The sequence below is a fragment of the Moschus berezovskii genome, chromosome 23 (assembly GCF_049115385.1).
Source record: "Moschus berezovskii isolate FMDL1 chromosome 23, NW_MosBer_1.0, whole genome shotgun sequence".
NCBI lineage: Eukaryota > Metazoa > Chordata > Mammalia > Artiodactyla > Moschidae > Moschus > Moschus berezovskii.
The window spans coordinates 39,486,432-39,506,912 of record NC_142482.1 but is presented as its reverse complement, the minus strand read 5'-3'; the positions used below and the strand labels follow the sequence as shown (position 1 = coordinate 39,506,912).

At 50.8% G+C, this 20,481-nt stretch overlaps 2 protein-coding genes across 11 annotated transcripts; one reads left to right on the top strand and one right to left on the bottom strand.

The window, feature by feature from the left end:
• Positions 1-414: 414 nt before the first annotated feature.
• On the bottom strand, positions 415-13,573 carry MDC1 (mediator of DNA damage checkpoint 1). 10 transcript variants are annotated; one of them, XM_088831215.1, is made up of 16 exons: positions 13,370-13,573; positions 13,092-13,207; positions 11,290-11,431; positions 10,012-10,392; positions 9,857-9,926; positions 8,127-9,559; positions 7,278-7,343; positions 7,020-7,112; positions 5,747-6,544; positions 5,600-5,667; positions 3,188-5,113; positions 2,984-3,103; positions 2,681-2,863; positions 2,352-2,477; positions 2,148-2,258; positions 415-1,208 (listed from the first exon to the last, which is right to left on the bottom strand). In XM_088831215.1, the coding sequence occupies exons 3-16, from the start codon at positions 11,426-11,428 to the stop codon at positions 1,041-1,043; spliced, it is 5,682 nt and encodes a 1,893-aa protein (XP_088687341.1). In that variant the 5' UTR covers positions 11,429-11,431; positions 13,092-13,207; positions 13,370-13,573; the 3' UTR covers positions 415-1,040. The 10 variants fall into 10 exon arrangements, with proteins under 10 accessions (XP_088687341.1, XP_055262005.2, XP_088687344.1 ...); XM_055406030.2 differs by having other exon boundaries at positions 5,600-5,643; XM_088831218.1 differs by having other exon boundaries at positions 7,020-7,109.
• A 2,369-nt stretch (positions 13,574-15,942) lies between these two features.
• Positions 15,943-20,376, top strand: TUBB (tubulin beta class I). The gene is made up of 4 exons (XM_055406061.2): positions 15,943-16,184; positions 17,552-17,660; positions 17,915-18,025; positions 18,306-20,376. The coding sequence occupies exons 1-4, from the start codon at positions 16,128-16,130 to the stop codon at positions 19,361-19,363; spliced, it is 1,335 nt and encodes a 444-aa protein (XP_055262036.1). The 5' UTR covers positions 15,943-16,127; the 3' UTR covers positions 19,364-20,376.
• The last annotated feature ends 105 nt before the right edge of the window (positions 20,377-20,481 follow it).

Genomic DNA, 20,481 nt, shown 5'->3' with positions numbered 1-20,481 from the left:
TTAGCATAATGCTTTTGAGGTTCATCCTCAAAATATTGTAGCACAATTAGGACCTCATCCCCTTTTATGACTGAATATAATACTCCATTGTATGGATATGCCACAATTTTGTTTACCCATTCATCTGCTGATGAACATTTGTGTTTTCATCTTTCGGCTCTTGCTAGATAGGAACATTTGTGCATAAGTATTTGTTTGAACATCTGTTTTAATTCTTTTGGCTGTATATCTTTGAGGAGAATTGCTGGGTCATATGGTAATTCTATATTTAACTTTTGAGAAACTGTCAAACTGCTTACCACAGTGGATGAATCCTTTTACATTCCCATGAGCAATGTATATGGGTTCTAATTTCCCCAAATCCTTATAATCAACCAACTTTTAAGATTTACAAAGTAAAATTGCACTACACCATAAGGCACAGAGTGAATATTTATTTACCACAGACATTAAGCCTAGGCTCTAAATTTATAAATACTAGAAAAGCAAGCCAAAAAAAAGAAAAATTGCAGAGATTAGCTCAACATCAAAGCTAAAGGATGCTTCTAACAAGATGGGGTAAGGAGAAAGGAAAATATTTTAAGAGCGTTCCATAACTCCACCCTCAAACTTACTCACTCCAAGCATCTTTTCAAGTTCCTGATGCTAAAATCGTTTTCACTATCTTATCTTGTGCAGGATGAGTAAAAATCCCAGAAGGAAAAGATGAGGAAAAATAAATGGCTTCCAAACAGGAGGCAGGACACTGTGTGTGCCACAAAGCAATAGGTACATCAGTCCAGCTAAATATGAGCAGCGACTTAAGATATCTGAGCCTGGGACTGGCCAACTTTAAATGGCCATTTAAGAAAATCCACTCTCATCCACTCCCAATCTCCCTATCTTTGTTTACCAAAAGGCCTGTTTTGGCCCCACCCATGTTTCAAGACAAATCAGATCAGACACCCCAATCTTTTCTAAAGCCCTAAGTTCTTTCTTTCGAATATTTCTAACATTTTCTCTATTGGTCTGGGAGGGAAAAGGGTACCAGAGTGGGGTTTTCAGGTGGATGGCATTTCCACAGTGGAAAAGGCAAAGGCCTCTGGCTTGACTTCCTGCTTTAGTACTCCGGTCAGCAGGAACTCGGGTGAGAGGATGGGCAGCCCAATCCGATATGGAATGGCACATCGAGGGAAGTCCTGGGAACATGTGATCACGACCCTCTGAGGCTGGAGAAAGACAAAGAGCAAAAAGAGAAAGTCAGGGGTGAAAAAGAATCCAAGAAATAGGTTCAGGACTCATTGATCACTCTGAGCATCACTAAAACAGTACTTCCTGATGGGAAGTCACATGACACACACTGTCTATGCAGAACTCTTGCCAGAAAGTTGAACCTGAATTTGTTCAAGCTTTTAAAATGAACTATGATTTACAGGAAATACAGAAGATAGAAAAACAAGGTAAATGATATAACAAGAGAGCAAACAGAAAAATCCAGACCATGGGACATTCTAAAGGAAAACTGACCTAGTTTCTGCCGGAAGTCAGTGGCAGAAAAAAAGGCTGGGTGGGTTGGGGTGGATGCTCTAGGCTAAAAGTGAATTAAGAGATATAGCAATTGTGGCAATACATGGACTTTTCTTAAATCCTTATTTGAACTGTAAAAAGACACTTTCAGATGACTGGAGAAATCTGATTAATGGACTGACAAAGTGACAGGAAACAATTGTTAATTTTGTTATTGACCAACAGCGACGTGATTATACCAGAAATGTGCATATTTCTTACAAATGTATATTTTAAGTATGTAGGAAAAAATAATAATGATGTGTACAGATTCCCTTAACAACCCTAGTGAACAAAATGAAAAAGAAAAAAAGGGAGCGACAGCAAATGCAGCAACATCTAAATTAGTCTGTTGAATCTGAGTCATTGGTATACGGAGGTTCGCTGTATTGTTCCCTTTGTGTACATCTGAAAAGACTGTAAATATAAAAAAAAATAAGTCCATTTGGTATCAGCAGACCTCGTCCCCCTTCTCCACCCATTTCTGTACCACAGGACATCCCCCAGCCTCACTGTTCTGTGCTGCCAGCTGTACCTCCATCTCTCCTCTCACCTGTACCCATTCCAGCCACCTCTCCAGACCCTCAGCACACCACCCCTACCTTGTAGGACCGGGGCATGCTGGGTAGGATGGCGCCTCCACAGCAGTTGATGATTTCTCCCATCTGAGTTGGAGGTGGCTGGACTCCAGGGGTCACGTGAATCTCATAGCCCTAGGAAGGAGGAAACAGTGGAGACAGTAGATGCACTGAGAGGCTATGGACGGCTGGGAAATGGCTGAACCAGGGGTCAGAAGACAGCCTCACCTCCAGCAGCCTTCTCTCCTGAGCTCGGCTCAGGGCCTCCCGAAGGCTGAAGCCGAAGTTCTTCTCCTGCTCAGGATCAGTCACCAAATATTTGTCCGGGGGCAAGAAGCAGCCTGCCTTGCGGGACTAAGGATGGTAACAGTCAGCACCAAAGCTCAGCCCAGCCCCTCACCCAGCTCTTCTGTCTATAGAGTTTACAGTGGGGAGCTCACAGAATGAAGCTTTCTGCTTCACTAATCTCATCTTCCTGGAGCCACGCTCCTCCTACTTCTTAGAGCCCCACCTGAGCAGCCTTCTCCCGGGTCTGTCACCATCTCCTGGCTTCTCACCTCGTGCAGCCAGGCCAGGGAGAGGATGGGGATGCCTCGGCCCAGGGCACACAGAAACTTGACCGTCCGGCGGATCCGATCAGTCACCAGGTGAGAAGCCTCAGCCACTGAGCTGGCCAGACTGCCCCCCAGGGCCAGCACCGTCCTCTCTCCGCGAGCATCCACCACGCCCGTGAAGAGCACCTGTGAGGGGGTTAGCCTGTGCTGGGCACAGCAACCAGCCCCTCCCCGAAATCCCCTGGGTCTCCTTCCGTCCTCCCACATCTCCATCTCCCAAGAGGCCCCATGGCCCTTCTCTCCTACTTTGGGGGCCGTGGACTCCTGGATAGGTTTGGTCCGTCGCAGGCTGCGGCTCCGTATTCCCTGGGACTCCTCCTCTGTCTGCTCTCTCTTTCTCTTGCCTGGACCTGGAATCACTACACCCTGGGGGATTGAGAGAGAACTTGGTGGAAGTTTCCGAGCCCCCAGGCCCTTTCCTAACTTTCTGGCCCCAAGCCCTCTCCTCACCTCTTCCTTCCTCAGCCTCGCTGCTGGATTTTCTTCTTCCTTAAGGGATGCTGCCTTCTGAGGAACTTTCCCTCTCTGGAGCCGTTTTTGAAGTGGAGGTGAATGTGCAGTAGCTGAAGGCCTCTTGCGGTTTTGAGGGGCCTTAGGCCGGGGCTCTGGGGTGAAGCCTGATCCATCTGCTGCCTCCTCCTTTGGGATCTGGGGAGTGTGAGGCGGTGCCTCGGGGAGCTGGGCAAAGGCAGCCTCAGGAACGGTGCCAAGGGGCTTGGCTGCTTTCACTGCCCCTCGTCTTTGGTTCCTTGAGGAGCAGGAGTTAGGTTCAGGGGGTGCGGTGCAGGGCTCATGAACATGAGCTGTGGGAGACCCACGTTTCCTAGTGGCCCTCGGCCTCCTGCTGCAGTTGACTTCTGGCATGGGGTCAGGGGGAAGAGGCTGTTCTGAGGGGAGTGGAGACTGGAATTCAGGGGTAGTAGGAACCAGCACAGCACTTGCTGTAGAAGACCTTCGTGTCCTGCTTGGACCACCCTGAGCTACGACCTTGGGAGTGACAGGCTGGTCTGCGGGGGAGGAAGGTTTGAGGTTGGGGGCTGTGGGTTCAGTTGGCTGGGATGTCTTGCCAGAGGACCTATGTGTTTGGCTCTGAGTGGCCTGAGATGTGGGTTCAGGAGTGACAGGCTGGTCTTTAGAAGTGGAAGGCTGAGGCTCAGGGACTGTGGGGACAACTGGTTCCGGGGTCTTGACAGAAGACCTATGTCTTCTACACCGAGTGGCCCAAGGACCAACAGGCTGGTCTGGAGGGGCAGAAGGCTGGAGATCAGAGGCGGTGGGAACAGCTGGTTCAGGAGTCTTCGCAGACAACCTACGTGTCCTTCCCCGAGGGGCCCGAGACGTGGGTTTGGGGGTGACAAGCTGGTCTGTGGAGGTGGAAGGCTGGGGCTCGGGTGTGGTGGTGATAACTGGATCAGGGATCCTTTTGACAGAGGACCTTTGTGCCCTGCCCCGAGTAGCCCTAGATGTGAGCTCAGGAGTGACAGGCTGGTCTTTGAGGGCAGCAGGCTGGTGCTCAGAGGCTGTGGGGACAACTGGTTGAGGAGTCTTGGCAGAAGACCTAGGAGTCCTGCCCCGAGGGGCCCGAGATGTCGGTTTGGGGGTGACAGGCTGGTCTGTGGAAGTGGAAGGCAGGGGCTTGGGTGCTGTGGGGTTATCTGGTTTGGGAGTCTTGACAGAAGACCTCTGTGCCCTGCCCCGAGGGGCCTTAGCTGTGAGCTCAGGAGCAACAGGCTGGTCTTTAGGGGCAGCAGGCTGGCGCTCAGAGGCTGTGGAGACAACTGGTTCAGGAGTCTTGGCAGACGACCTACGTGTCCTGCCCCGAGTGGCCTTAGCTGTGAGCTCAGGGGCAATAGGCTGGTCTGTGGGGACATTGGGTTCAGGGGTTTTGACAGAAGACCTCTGTGCCCTGCCCCGAGGGGCCCGAAGTGTGGGCTTAGGGGTGACAGGCTGGTCTGTGGAGGTGGATGGCTGCAGTGCAAGGGCCATGGGGACAACTGATGAGGCAGTTACATCAAAGGAACTATGTGTCCTGCTCCGAGAGCCCCCAGATGTGGGTTCAAGGGCAACAGGCTGGCCTGTGGGGGTGGTAGGGTGGGGCTCTAGGGGTAGAGAAGAAACTGGAGAGGACCCCTGGGGCCTGACTTTGGGTTCTGGGTGGACAGAGTTCAGCTCTGAGGAGAAGAGAGTCTCTGGAGCTTCCTGACTCTCATTTTGTCTGGTCCTGGGAATGGGCAGTTCTAAAGGAGCTGGAGAGGGAAAGAGGAGGGACTGAGGTGCGGGATGTTTTTGGATCTGAGAGATGAGGGAGTTTGGGAGTGGGGCGGAGGCTCCAGGCACTGCAGGAGGCAGACAAGCATCTGGGGATTCCTGATCACCCTGGGGAGAAAGAGAAGCGAGTGAGGAAGAGGCAGAGAGAAGGGAGAGAGGACTTGGATATTGTTCTCAGCACTCGTTTAGACAGTGTGCTCATGGCACTTCTCTGTCTGTTTCATTAGACTGGAATTAGACTTAGAATTTATTAGTTCCATTAGAACTGGAATTTCCTCTTTCCCAAAGACCTCGCCCCAAAAGGCCATATATGGACAACAGTAATAAAGAGGATGGTTGGGAGAAAGAAGGGAGGGAAGGGACATAAAAAAAGGAACGTTCTGAGACAGGGAGAGGAAGACAACTTGGGAAACAGATATGGAAAACAACAGGTGTCAAGGTAAACAGACAGAAGCTAACTAAGGAGCAGTGAAAATGAAAGAAAAGTAAGAAGAAAAGGAAAGGAGTAGATGAAAGCAAGGTCAGGGAAAGGGTCGTGCAGGAGATATAGAGATGACCTGTGGAGTGGGGTGGGGTAGAGACAGCAGTTCTCACCCTGGAAGCCTTCTCAGCAGGTGGCATCTCGCAATTCAAGTCACCTGGAAAGAGGGAAAGACAAGCAGCTGAGGTCTAAGCAGTCACCTAGGAGTCAATTATCATAGGGATGTGGACCACTCTGGGCTCCCCTCTACCTTCACTTACCTCCCTGCTGCCTCCTGGGGCTCCCTGGGGCTCCCCTTCCTCCACCTGCCTGGCTCCCAGAAGCTACTGGGTCTGCAGCAAGTCCCTGAAGGTCTCCTGCCCCTGCTCCAGACTCTGGTGGCAGACCAGAGGCCTGGCCTTTCTGGTCCTGGCCCACCACCTCTGTCTCCCCCATCTGTGGGCCTCTGTCCAGTAGTTCTTGGGGTACACTGACTTCTAACCCACCTGCCTCACTCTCTCTCTCTGCGACCAGTTTCCCTGCTTCACTCTCAAATATTTCCCCTGCAAGAGTCTGCTTTTCGCTCTCTTTCTCCTGTGTTTCCTTGGGTGTCTCAATTTCTACCTTCACAGTCTCCATTCCCCTTCCAGTACTTGCACTTTTCACTTTTTTGTCAGATTCTTGGCTCTGAGTATCTCTAGCTAACACCTGATTTTGTTCTCTGTCCTGTATCCCCCCGATTAATTCTTCCTCTCCCGTCACATCTTCCCTCTCTCCTTCCGAGGGCAGTTTCTTGGTTTCCTTCTGCAGTGGCCCTCCCTCAGGGATCACCCTCTCTGCTGTTTCTCTTGGGGTACCCATGTCTTTCTCCACAGTCTGCATCCCTCTGCCTTCCATCCCCAGTGGCTCTGCGTGGACTGGGCTCTCTGGATGTTGCTCTTGCTGTGCTGTTCTAGATGGAAGGGGGCAAGATGCATGGGTGTCAAGGAGGGTGACAGCGGTTTGGGTCTTGGAGGCCTCAGACTCTCTCGGACAGAATGGCTGTGTTGCCAAGACCTCCCATGCCTCATCCTGGGAACCTGGAAGCAGAGTCAGAGAAAGAGATGTAGGTTGAAGACGTAACAGCTTGAGAAAAGATTAAAACAAATTCATGCATAATAAATTTAAGTGAGTTATTAAAGGAAAGCTGGGAATAAGGAAGAGAGCCATAACATTTCACTGGTGGTCCAGTGGCTAAGACTCTGAGCTCCCAACGTAGGGGGACCAAGTTTGATTCCTGGTCGGGGAACTAAATCCCATGTGTCGCAAGTAAAGAGTTCTCGTGCTGCAACTAAAGATCCTGTGTGCCGCCGCTAAGACCCTGTGCAATCAAATACATAAAATAAACTGGTTGTTAGAGTAGTTGCTCTCTGGGTCTGACTTAATGTGGCATTCTTTTCTGATGAGATGGAGGAACGTCAGCAAAAAAATGTCAAAGACTATAAAAGACAGATACAGAGAGGGGAAATAAGGATGCCAAGTTGGGGGCACAGAAGAGGTGCGATTTTCTCATACCTGTAGCCTGGAAGCTGCAACAGGAAGGGCCAGGCTCTTGGGGCAGAGGAAATAGGAAGGCCTGGGTGGGCTCATCCTCCATGCTGGGGACTGCTGCACAAAAAAGCATGGCCTGAGCACTGCTCCTCCACAGAACTCTAAAGGCCTATTCCCAGTCTTCTACCCTGCCCATGCCAGCCTTCACATCCTTCAAGGACCACCAGTCTAATCTCCCAGCTCCTGCTTGTACCAGTATCCACACAACACAGATGGCCTCACCTTCCAGGCTCTGACTGTCTCTGTCTGCAAAGCTCTGGGTAGCTGGTAGGTCCAGATCTTCAGAATCTGGTAGGGAGGAATGCAGGATAATTAAAAAAACAGAGCTGATCCTAACTCCTTTTCTCTACAGTTCTCTCCACAGCCCCAATCCCATGCAATAGACTGAATCTGTATCGCCCCCAAAATTCTTATGTTGAAACCTAATTTCCAATGTGAGGGCATTAGGAGGTGACTGGGAGGTGACTAGGTCATGAGGGCGCAGCCTGCATGAATGGTATCAGTGCAGGCTCAGCTGTGGCCCAGCGGTAAAGAATCTGCCTGGCAATGCAGAAGACACAGATTCGAGCCCTGATCCAGGAAGATCCCACATGCCCTGGAGAAACTAAGCCTGTGTGCCACAACTACTGAGCCTGAGCTCTAGAGCCCATACTCAACAAGAGAATCCACTGCAATGAGAAGTCAGTGTACTACAGCTAGAGAGTAGCCTCGGCTCCACATAACCAGAGAAAAGCCAGCGCAGCAAGGGAGACGCAGCACAGCCCAAAATAAAGTCATTTAGAAAAAATGAGAGAAAGACTCCAGAGAGCTCCCTTCGGCCCTTTTGCCATGTGAAGACACAATGAGAAGACAGTATCTATAAGAAGCAAGCAGGGCCTCATCAGACACTGAATCTACTGGTGTCTTGATCTTAGACTTCCCAGCCTTTAGAACTGTGAAAAATAAACTTCTGTTGTATATAAGCTACCCAGTCTATGGTCTTTTGTTACAGCAGCTCACATGAACTAAGATATGCTAGAAGCAAGAAGCATTCTTTATCGCAGGCCTCCAGGAAGAAAGGCCAGCACTTACCATGGAGGTTCTCTCCAGAGTCTGTGGCCCTATTCCCATGTGGTTCTCTCTCCCTTCCTGTGGTGGTCTGGGCCCCCTCTCTCTGCAGCTGGGGCTCCCCTGGAGTGCCTGTGTCCACCACCAGATCTGCTAGGTTTTCCCTTGAGAACGGGAAAAGGTCCTGCTCCCCTGGTGCCGTGAATGACCCACCCTGGGTGCCGGTGGCAAATGCTCTGTCCTGTTCAGGAACAGCTGCGGCCCACATGGTCCCAGCATCTTTTTCTGCCGGAAACTGGCTCTTTCTGACACCGGCTGCTGCTGAGGATGTGTTCTCCGCATCTGGTTCACAGTCCCCAGCTAGAAGAGGCCAGGCTTCCTCTAGACGCAGCATGGGGAGCTCTGCCGGGCCCCCTTCTGCCTCTGCATCGGTGTGATGTGTCCACACTATGCCTCGTACCTGACGCTTCTCCGGAAGTGCAACAGCTGGCCCCAGTGGGACCTCATCCTCCACTTGTGCAGAGGCCTGGCTTCTCTCCAGGTGGACTCCCGGTGAGCTCTCATCTTCCTTCCCCTCTGTATCACTGTCCCTGGGAGGATGCTGGCTCTTTTTTGAATATTCCCTGTCCATGTGACCCTTGGAAACCATTCCCCTCCTTTCCACTGGGAGCCCCTCTTCCTCCACATCTGTGTCACTGTCTCCCCCAGCAGAGGCCTGGCTTTGCTCCAGAAGGGCCACTGGTTGGGCCCTGTCCTCTTCTGTATCTGGATCTTGGTTCCACTTACCAGCCTGGCTCTCTCTTAGACGTGCCAGTGTCAATGCTGCTGAGACTTCTTCCTCATCGTCTGTATTGCTGTCGATCACTGTGGCAGCTTGGCTTCTGTCCGGGGGGGCCTCCCCCTCCTCTATATCTGTATCACCATCAGCTGGGCTCTCCTGCCGACGTGCCACACCAGGTGCCTGGGGGCTCTGTGTACCAACTTCGTGGAAGATCTGCCTCTCCTTCACGGGAACCACTGCTGGGGTAGCAGGGATCCCCTCGTCCTCCCCATCGGTATCACTCTCTATGAAGTTACAAGACAAGGCCCTTTTCGGACGGACCCCAGCACGCCTTCTTGGAGGCCCACTCTCATCACTCACATCTGTGTCACTGTCCTCCCCAGAAGGCTGGTTCCTCTCCAGAATCACTCCAGTCGGAACCACCCCATTCCTCACTTCCTTCTCGATTTCTGTGTCTCTGTTCCTCTCTTCCACGGAACACTGATCCTTCCCAATCTGGATTTTGGCTGTGACAGGTTCAGGTTGTTCTGTCTCTGTAGCGGTACCTCTTCTGGCAGCTGAAGAGGCCTCCCCGGCTCCTGATTCCTGACTTTCTTCCTCATCCGTGTCGCTGTTTAAGTTGAAGGTAGAAGGAGGCCCAGGCCCATCTGGGGCAGGGGAAGACCCTTCTTCATCACTGTGAAGGAAAGAGAAGAGAAGAAATCTATAGAATCAATTCCCCCAGAAGAGATATTCCACTCAAGTAGGAACTCCTTGAGGGCAGACACAAGGTAGTACTTGCTGTTCTGTCTCCAGCAATTAGTTCTCTAGTTGGCACATGCAAAATGCTCAGTAAAAATTCAGTTGAGTGAAGGAGTATGTGTGGGTCCCCAGCCCAGACTCTGATGGTAATCAGTTCTCCCAGAGATGGCTCCTCCAGCCCCTGCTTCCTCATCCATTTGAAGACTCAGATGCCTGGCCCTTTGACACTCACCTCTCTGGTACGACTGTTGCCAAAGAGGAGGTCCTTGGTCCTTTCACCACACACTTGTCCAAAAGGGAATCTGTCATGAATAGAAAGGAGTAAGTGGAGAGTTTCACACTCACCGTCCCTGTCTTCTCACCCACCCTCCTGATACACAAACTTACCTACTTCTTCCTCTGAGTCCTCAGCCAACAGAAGCCTGGGGGGTTGAGTTCCTCCCTGTACCCTGGGTGTCTCCTCTACAGTTAGAGGGCCCCGGGAGACAAAAGGTTGGGGGACATCCAAGCGATGGTACTGGCAGGGCAAGTCAGCAAAGAGAATCAACTCCCGGTCCCGCAAACGATGACTCACCCCAGGGCCCAGGACCTTTGGAGGCCGCAGGATTTGAGTGCCATTGAGGCTCCCGCAATCCCGGAGGACAGGCGCCTTGTCCCAGGCAGAGATTTCAATCACTGCATGTTGTTTGGAGATGGATGAAAAGGGCAGGGCCACAGAGCAATCAGGCATTCGGCCTATCATGTTCTTCCCGAGGTAGAGTGGGAAGTCTACGAATTAGAGAGGTAGGTGAGTTCCAAAGCCATAGTCCTAACTTGCTATTAACAAAAAGTTTCTGTTAAGTTCTCCATGACTCACTCAAGGTCCCCCCCACGCATTAGAAACACAAAAGCCCTAGAATAACTAGCTAATAAAGAATATATGCAATGCATTATTCACAGTCAACATTCCATCCATCTACACTGGATTGTTCCTATTGTGGTAAAATATACATAAAATTTGGGCTTCCCAGGTAGCTCAACTGGTAAAGAATCTGCCTGCAATGCAAGAGATGCCGGTTTGATCCCTGGGTCGGGAAGCTCCCCTGGAGAAGGGATAGACTACCCACTCCAGTATTCTTGGGCTTCCCTGGTGGCTCAGACTAGAAAGTATCCACCTGCACTGTGGGAGACCTGGGTTCGATCCTGGGTTGGGACGATCCCCTGGAGGAGGGCATGGCAACCCATTCCAGTATTCTTGCCTGGAGAATCCCAGGGATAAGAGTCTGGTGGGCTACAGTCTATAGAGGCCCCGAAGAGTTGGACACAACTGAGCAACTAAGCACAGGACAGCATACGTAAATTTACCATTCAGCCAATTTTTAAATGTATAGCACAGTGACATCAAGTACATTCACATTGTTGTGCAAAACGTCACTACCTTCCATTTCCAGACCTCACTGGATTTTTATCTGAATTCTTTCATCTTCTCCTACCAAAGTAAAATCACCCCCGTGGAGTCCAGGTCCCTTGCCTGGAGCAACCAGATAATCGTCCCCGCTTTTCCATCCCCAGTAAGACATTTTTTTCAGATCTCACAGATGCATATCTAAGCTTGCAACCATCCCATTACCTCCCCACAGAAATAAGAGACCTATACCAGTACTTTAGCACAAAATTACTCCTGACCTTTTTCTGGTCCATAGGAACTACTGAAGATATGCAGCTGCCCTAGGGGCTCCAAGCTATACCCCAGAGATTCACTGGGGCTCTCTTCAACCTCCTCCTCTTCTTCAACTTCCCAGTTTAAAACCTGGGTGTCTTCCATGATCTGGGAAAAAAACACATTATCCCTTCCTTCAGTGGCTCACACACACAGCCTCAGGGAAGAGACTGGTTACTGCAGTCTCCTGGATAGCTATGAAGGCTGATGTTTCTCTTTCTGCCAATCATTCTGTTGTTATTCTTCTGAAGCATTTAAGAAATATCTTTGACAATGACACAGAATAAGAAAGAAATGTTACAGAGTTCCAAGTACAGAAATATAAGGGTCTTCCCTGGTTGTCCAGTGGTTAAGACTCTGCACTTCCACTGCTGGGGGGTGCAGGTTCCATCCCTGGTCAGGGAACAAAGATCCTGCACAGCCAAAAAACAAACAAAAAAACCCCCCAACAAAACGAACAAACATAAACAGTTGAGAGACTTCTCTGGCGGTCCAGTGGCTAAGACAGTGCTTCCAATGCAGGGGGCCAGGGTTCAGTGTCTGCTCAGGGAACTATATCCCACATGCCCCAAATAAGGCCACACAGCATGTGGGATCTTAGTTCCCCAACCAGGGATTGATCCCCTGCCCCCTGCAGTGGAAGCACTGAGTCCTAACCACTGGACCGCCAAAAATTCCTTATTTTACTTTCTATTTCTCAGATAAAGAAACTGCAATAGGTATGGATTTGTCTCAGATCACTCAGATCTTCCCTGTGGCTCAGCTGGTAAAGAATCCGCCTGCAATACGGGAGGCCTGGGTTCGACCCCTGGGTTGGGAAGATCCCCTGGGGAAGAAAAAGGCTACACACTCCAGTACTGTGGCCTGAAGAATTCTCAGGGACTGTAAAGTCAGACAAGAGTGACTTTCACTTAGATAATGTCTCTTCCTGTTTAATATTCTTTGACGGAGAAGGCAATGGCAATCCACTCCAGTATTCTTGCCTGGAGAATCCCCTGGACAGAGGAGCCTGGTGGGCTGCATCTGTGGGGTCGCACAGAGTCGGACACGACTGAAGCGACTTAGCAGCAGCAGATGGTTTTCCACACCCATAGGATAAAATATATCTAAACTCCTTAGCAAGACCCACAACGATCAGAACCTCATCTCCTGAAATGTGTGTCCCACCCCCACCCTGTCCAAGCCTGTGGTTCTACAACATGGACCTTCTCCCTAATCTCTGAACACACTGTCCCTGTTGTCTCTCACATCTGCAGGCCTTAGTTGACTCCTTAGGACGTTGCCCCTAGTGTTCTGATCCAACTCCTATCCATCCTTTTAGCTCAAATGTCACTTTCTCGGCAAAGCGTTGCCTTTAGTCTTCTCTGTGTTCTGGTACTTTCCCCTATTCCCCATGTATCCTAAGTGTTTCACGGTGGTTGGTGGACTTGTATTATCCTAATAGGCCTCACCATAGTGTAACTATTACATTCCATTTCTGCCTCACACATCCCCCTTGAGAACTGGACCAGTTAGAACTGTCTTTTCCCCAAGGGTCCATCATGTTCATTCAACAGTAGTGACAATGTACCTGATACCACTAAAGGTATTCCGAATACATTCATGAGCCAGACGTAAAATTAACTCTGCTCTCCTGATGAAATAATAAGATGAAAAGTCAAACTAGTATGGGTAGGAATTAAATTTGAAAGATGCTACCCTAAAGGGAAAATGTTGACAAGTAAGGAAAGTGGGACACCTCCATGGAGAAAGTGTTAACATCGTTTACATGATGACGAAGTCAGCTGGCGCCCATGACCTTCGGCTCCAATCCAATGGGCCTTCATCTTTGATCTCGATCCCAAGGGTTCCCTCCGAGCCCAACCTCTCCCAGTGTCTTCATACCTAAACTCAGGGAGGGTCGTCAAGTGAAGATGAGGGTTATAATCCGAGAAACAAATTTCCAAGAATCCTCCGCCCAGTTGTACCCAAGGCACGCCCCTCCCGCCCGCCAGGAGAACCAAGATGGCATCCGGGGAGTCGTGGGCGAGGCCCCCCAGAACTCACCTACTTTGAGTCCCCGCGCGCGCCACCAGTAACGGCTGCGACAGGGGTGGTGCCAGCGCCTGAGCGGGGAAGGGGCCGATTAGCTGATTGGCTGAAGCCTTTGCCTTTCTCGGCCCTGCGGCAAACAGACGGAGCAGTCCACCAACGCGGAGGCACAGCCGGAGCCCCGCCCCCGACCCAACTCGCCCCCTTACGGCTCAAAGGGGCGGCTTCTCCGGGGAGACTGAGATCCGTTGGGCGAGGCGGTAATCGGAAGCCGCGGAGGCGCACTGAATAGCGCACTTCGATTGGGCAGCTCCAAAGGGACAACCCACTGCGGTTTCACCACCCACTTCCCGCGTAAATTTCCAAGTTGCGACCACAGAGTCTGGATGCCAGCGGCGGATAGAGGGGCTTACCACAGTCGTCGACCTAAGCATGTAGTGCGGCCAGAGCGCCTTCTCTAGTCCTCCCAAAAATGGTGTCCGCTGACTCATGAGAAATGTAAGGGTTGTGGGCTGCAGTCGTGGCTGAAGACTTCAGTTTGGAGAATAGCCCGTAGGCGTGGCGCTTGAGGACTCACTACAATGGAAGTTCATTTCCTTTTGATTTAGCTCATCTAGAAGTCATGTCATTTCCTCCTTGAGAATCCATTCCTGATTGACACTTTGAGGTCATTTTCCTAGAGTAAAGATATCTAGGCAAACGGAGAGAACTCTTTTGTTAACCATCTTAAAGGCTGGCCGAGGTCTTTGAAGGGCTACAAAATGATAAATTTTATTTTGCTAAATTTCACACTAAGACAGGACAATTTCACAGGAATAATTTAGGAGGACCTTTTGCATTCGTATTCTCACTTCATTCTGACCAGAAATAGAGTTCTGCGGAAGTTAGCTTGCCTAGGCTGCTACGACTATTGTTAGGGACAAATTGAAACAGTTTAATCGTAAATTCTGAACTCTCTTCACTACCACAAAATACATAAAACTACTTTCATTGTGATTGTGCCTTCAAACATCAACATTTTACCTGGGTAGACGACTCTTACAGAAATTTATGTTCTTTTATTTAGAAGATGAGAAATGTGTGTTGAATCCAGTGTGAATTAACACCTTGCTATCATTTAACCATGGAGAATTAAATAGCAACCCACTCCAGTATTCTTGCCTGGAGAATCCCATGGACAGAGAAGCCTGGTAGGCTACAGTCCACGGGGTCGCAAAGAGTCGGACACGACTGAGCGACGGAACGGAACGGATCATCTAACCAAGTGCCTCATAGGTAAACAGCCCTCCTGCCATTTCAGGAGACACGGGTTCGATCCCTGGGTCGGAAAGATTCCGTGGAGAAGGAAATGGCAACCAGCTCCAGTATTCTTGCCTGGGAAATCCGATGGACAGAGGAGCCAGACGGGCTGCAGTCCATGGGGTCGCAGAGTCGTACGTGACTGAGCACACACTCAGAGAGCCCCATGTCCTTTATCATGGTGCTTACCACACTCTAGTGTTTATACACTTATCACAAAATTGCAAGATCCTGGAGGACAGTGAGCTAATCCTTAATCATTTTTGTATTCCTAGCTCCTGGTTTCGTGGACATTTAATATCTCTCAAGTTGAATTAATCCCTGAGAAGAAACATGCCACTCAGATTTGAGATCATCCGATTTCTTTCATCACCCTCCCTACCCCTTTTATTTTAATCCCGAGGTTCTTGAAAGGTTGCAATCGTCAACCACCTCTCAGTGAAATCAGCGAATTGAAAAAACACTGACTTCATCAAAGTGCCTATCAGGTATCTCACCCCACAGTTCGCCTCTTGACAAAACAGTGTGTTAAACGCTGCTCTAAGGCCCAGATTCCCGACATGGACGGAGACTTCCGGCATATCTGCTTCTCTATTCTTGAACATACCTTCCAGACAATTACTTCTCTATACTGAAAAGTCCTTGATGCAATTTTGTTTCTTTCTAAATATTATGATTAGAAAGCTCCCAAGGAAAAAGCAGGAAGGCAAATGCCCTCCTCCTTCCCGAGATATCTGGGGGAGCCGCAGCTCACTGGAGTTCATGCCTTGGAGTCACCAGAGACCAGCTGTTAGATAGCAGGTCAGGGTGCCGCATTTCTCCCCGTTTTCGCTGAGCAAAGCAGTCCTGTCTTCCCAAGAGCTACCGCAGCGGGAAGCTTTCAGGGCGTGACCCCACTCCACCTTCCAAAGCCTGGCACACCAGGGTTCCCAATTCCTGTACCCCCGAAAACTACTTTCTTTTGATACCAGAGAGTCAGGCACAGAGGAAGGAACCCTAGCGCCTGGCCGTTTTTCAGTCAAAACACCCAAACCAAAACCCCCAGACCCAGTAACCACCCATTCGTTCTTTCATTTTGCAGCGTGGACAACAATAGAGAACTACAACTCCCAGGCAGGACTGCGCTCGTCCAGCAGGGACCAATGGACGTGTGATACAGGACGGGCACGGACTAATCAGGGCCAGCCTGGTGAGGCTTTGTCTCTCCACCGCGGCGCGCGGCGAATTCTCCCGCCTCCCGGCCCCCGCGCACGCGCGCCCCGCCCTGCCCGCCTTTCCTCCCGCGCCCTCCCCTCTCCTTTCTCCCTCTCAGAATCTTCCTGCCGCCGCGTTCGGACCTCGCTGCTTCAGCCTCCGGGTCCCGTTCCATCTTTCCACCCTGCGACCAGCAGCAGAGAAAAACTAATTCCATATCATTTTTTTTTGCCCCGTACACACTTTGAGGCGAGCAAAAAGATTAGAATAAATTTTAACAATGAGGGAAATCGTGCACATCCAGGCCGGTCAGTGTGGCAATCAGATCGGTGCCAAGGTAAGGATTTTTAACCTCTTTTGACTGTATTTATTTTTAAGGAAAAACAAAAAACCTAGCAGGTATATTATGATGGATGGTTGTAGAACGTTTGCATCTTCTATTCTTGGTCAAGGTTGCCCCTCAAAACTTTTATATATAAATGCACCTTTGAACCTTAGGATTTGCTTTTGGAAAATGAATTCTTTTTCTTGGCAGGCACATTTTGGGGAAGCTGTTAAAAGCACCCTTCAGGGTTAGGGGGCGGGAAAACCGAGTTTCTGTAAGATTTTCCTTAGAAAGGGGATCTCCTAACGGTCCGAGGACCGGGGAGCGAGGGAGATGCGGAAACGGCCCGAGACAAAAGCTAGATGAGGTTTTCCCCATGTGCATCCCCCTTGGCGGGGCTTCGTGGGGCTAAGCCAGAGGGGGAAGGGGCGAGGATGGCGGGCAGCTGCCGAGAGGTCAGATCCAAATGTGGGGGACGCGATGCGCCAGGTGAGCTGGGCGATATCCTTTACAAATGATCAGGAATCTCCGGGCGCCCGCGATCCCCAAGGGGCGGTCCCGCAGTTTTTCGTGCATGGAAGGCTAATATGTGCTGGACTAATTTGTTCCTTTTATTTCCCCTTAACAGACTCTCTTAAGGGCGTGGACAGATAGAAAGGGCGAGGGGGAAAAGAGAATCCATTCTTTCAAAGGGTTCCTCAGAGCTAGAGAACAGGACAAAGGGAGAAAAACCTCATTTAAAGCAAGGGGGTTAAAAGCTAGCAAAGAAATGAAATTTCGAGGCCAAGGGGGAGGGGTTTTTTTTTTTTTTTTGCGCGCGGTTACAGTGTAGCGGGGGAGGGGCAGGGAGGAAGTGCGGCTGCTACGTTGTAGCAGAAGGGCGGGACCCGGGCGCCCCTGGCGCTCTGGGACAATGCGGCCAGGCCGGCCGGCGGGGGGCGCGCGAGCCCGAGCCAAGCCCCGCCCCTGGCGCGCGGAATTCGCCCTTCGGCCCCGCCCCTGGCGCGGCACCTCCCTTTGTCGGCCGCCTGGCGCGTGCGTGCGCCGCGGTCACGTGCAGGGCGGGGTGGGCTCCTGCGGCAGTAGCTCCTTTTCTCCGGCCCCCGTCTCTTTGTGCCCAGGGTGACCGCCTCCATCTACCCACCCCCGTGCTTGCGGTCGCCGGGCCCTTTAAGCCACACAGCATCTCACATCCCAGGCAGTAAAAGCTGCCGTTTTTCCGAAGGTGCGGGGAGCTAGGGGAAGGGTGTGGCAGGCAGCAGAAATGCTAGATCCTTGGGGAGGGCCCGCCACAGGCGAATCTGGAACTAAAATGGCAGTAGGGGAACATGATTGGCTGGACCCTGAGATGCTGAAGACTCTTTGCTCTTCCCTGGCAGTTCTGGGAGGTGATCAGTGATGAACATGGCATCGACCCCACCGGCACCTATCATGGGGACAGCGACCTACAGCTGGACCGCATCTCCGTGTACTACAATGAAGCCACAGGTGAGGGCAAGAGCCCGGGAAGCAGGAGTCCCATCACTCCCACTTCTTTGGGGTCTCTGCCTCCCTGGGACACCCTTTATCCCCTTTGAATGAATCCATCTACCCCTATCTACCTTTCTCGCTTTCCCGGTGGCTCTGCTGCCACCTGGTGGCAGTATCTGAAATCACACATTTGGGTCCCCGGCTCTCTCTTGGCCCCAATTTATTTACCTTTATGTGTTCCAGTTTTCACTCTTCTACTTTCTCTCTTTTAGGTGGCAAATATGTTCCTCGTGCTATCTTGGTGGATCTAGAACCCGGAACCATGGACTCTGTTCGCTCAGGTCCTTTTGGTCAGATCTTCAGACCAGACAACTTTGTTTTTGGTGAGTTAGGGAGATAACAATAGGTACTGCTATTGGAGTTATTTGGGTGCAGCAAGAGTTAGAAATGATTGTACTGGAGTTTATACAAGCTTGTGTTTTTAAATCTAATGGAGAGTGGAGGTAGTAATTTAGATAGTAAATTATACAGGGGCAGATGGATCATCCGGGAGTAAGAAGGAAGATAAATCCACTGGCCTTACTCCAAAAGTTGCAAGGTAGAAACGGGGCTGTATATCTTTCACACCTGACTAAACAAGCTTTCCTTTTAACCCCATCGCAGGTCAGTCCGGGGCAGGCAACAACTGGGCCAAGGGCCACTACACAGAGGGGGCCGAGCTGGTTGACTCGGTCCTGGATGTGGTTCGGAAGGAGGCCGAGAGCTGTGACTGCCTGCAGGGCTTCCAGCTGACCCACTCGCTGGGAGGGGGCACTGGTTCCGGAATGGGCACCTTGCTCATCAGCAAGATCCGTGAAGAGTATCCTGACCGTATCATGAACACCTTCAGCGTGGTGCCCTCACCCAAAGTGTCCGACACTGTGGTTGAGCCCTACAATGCCACACTGTCCGTCCATCAGCTGGTGGAGAACACTGATGAAACCTACTGCATTGACAACGAGGCCCTTTACGACATCTGTTTCCGCACCCTCAAGCTGACCACGCCAACCTATGGAGACCTGAACCACCTCGTCTCGGCCACCATGAGTGGAGTCACCACTTGCCTCCGCTTCCCCGGCCAGCTCAATGCTGACCTCCGCAAGCTGGCAGTCAACATGGTGCCTTTCCCACGTCTCCACTTCTTCATGCCTGGCTTTGCCCCTCTAACCAGCCGTGGCAGCCAGCAGTATCGGGCCCTCACTGTGCCTGAGCTCACCCAGCAGGTCTTCGATGCCAAGAACATGATGGCTGCCTGTGACCCCCGCCATGGCCGGTACCTCACCGTGGCTGCTGTGTTCCGTGGGCGGATGTCCATGAAGGAGGTGGATGAGCAGATGCTCAACGTGCAGAACAAGAACAGCAGCTACTTCGTGGAATGGATCCCCAACAACGTCAAGACAGCTGTTTGCGACATCCCACCCCGTGGTCTCAAGATGGCAGTCACCTTCATTGGCAACAGTACAGCCATCCAGGAGCTGTTCAAGCGCATTTCAGAGCAGTTCACTGCCATGTTCCGCCGGAAGGCCTTCCTCCACTGGTACACAGGCGAGGGCATGGACGAGATGGAGTTCACCGAGGCTGAGAGCAACATGAACGACCTCGTCTCCGAGTACCAGCAGTACCAGGATGCCACCGCAGAAGAAGAGGAGGATTTCGGTGAGGAGGCCGAAGAGGAGGCCTAAGGCCAAGTCCCTATCACTTTAGGCTTCTCAGTCCCCTCAGCCTTCTTCCTCAACGACCCCTTTCCTCTCCCTCAGAATTTGCATTTTCTGCCTCTATCTTGTTTTTCTTTTTTGGGGGGGATTCTAGAACAGTGCCTGGCACACAATAGGCGCTCAATAAATATTTGTTGTTTGTTGAATGTCTCTTCTCTCTTTCCACTCTTGGGGAACCTAGATTTCTGCCATTCTGGGTAACCCTGTCATTTTCCTTCTGGTGCCCACTTCTCCCACCTGTCCAGTTAACATTTCCCTCTGAGATAACTCCAAGAGGCTGGGTCTCCTCAAATCTCATTTAGAACCGTGCTGAAAACCTGGATAGATGATTGCCATCCTAGGCTGGTGTGCTGGCCCAGGGGAAAGGAAACTGAGCAGCAGGTAGAAGTCCCTACAAGAAAGGGTTGGGTTTTGGAGAGGAGCATCCAGGGTACTGAAGTCCTAGGTGCCATGTATCTCCCTGCTCCTCTCAGCTTCTGCAGAGGTGTTGACAGTATTATCTTCAATTTTAGTCTCCTTCCAAGCTCTGTCTTGAGCTGTTACCTTTGCAAGTTTCTGGCCCCCACCCTATCAAGTGGGAATCCCTTCCTCTTCCACTTTATCTCCTTCATAATAACGTTGGATTCTCTCCTTTCCCGTTTGAGAAAGAGGGTCAAGAGAAGCAAGAGATAGCCTTCGTCTCTTAAGCCTCCAGAAAGCCCTTCCCCACCCCATCTTTTCTTACCAAAAAGAAATACATCAGCCCCTTCTGTACCTATATGGAAAGGTATGTGCAGCCACCTAAACATCATTCCCCAGAGGGGAGAGAACACCTTCCATCTTTTGGCAAACATCTCATCTCTTCTGCTACTGCTTCTCCCCCTCTTGATTTTGTCCTATTCTACACTTCAGATTTCTATTGTGTTGAACTTGCTGCTTTTTTTCATATTGAAAAGATGACATTGCCCCAAGAGCCAAAAATAAATGGGAACTGAAAAGAATTTTGCGACACGTGTGCTCATTCAGGGAAAGATCGCTGGTGGAGGCATGGGGCTCCAGGTCAGTTATACAATATACTCTGCTTCCTATAAACAGGTGAGAATATC

Bases quoted from the DNA above. Each gene is read 5' to 3' on its own strand.
- TUBB (XM_055406061.2), top strand. From the start codon at position 16,128: ATGAGGGAAATCGTGCACATCCAGGCCGGTCAGTGTGGCAATCAGATC. The intron at 16,185-17,551 runs GTAAGGATTTTT...CTTCCCTGGCAG, and splicing joins GCAATCAGATCGGTGCCAAG to TTCTGGGAGGTGATCAGTGA. The intron at 17,661-17,914 runs GTGAGGGCAAGA...TCTCTCTTTTAG, and splicing joins GTACTACAATGAAGCCACAG to GTGGCAAATATGTTCCTCGT.
- MDC1 (XM_088831215.1), bottom strand. From the start codon at position 11,428: ATGGAAGACACCCAGGTTTTAAACTGGGAAGTTGAAGAAGAGGAGGAG. The intron at 7,344-8,126 runs GTAAGTGCTGGC...CCTCCCTACCAG, and splicing joins CTCTGGAGAGAACCTCCATG to ATTCTGAAGATCTGGACCTA. The intron at 2,478-2,680 runs GTGAGAAGCCAG...TACCATCCTTAG, and splicing joins CCCTGGCCTGGCTGCACGAG to TCCCGCAAGGCAGGCTGCTT.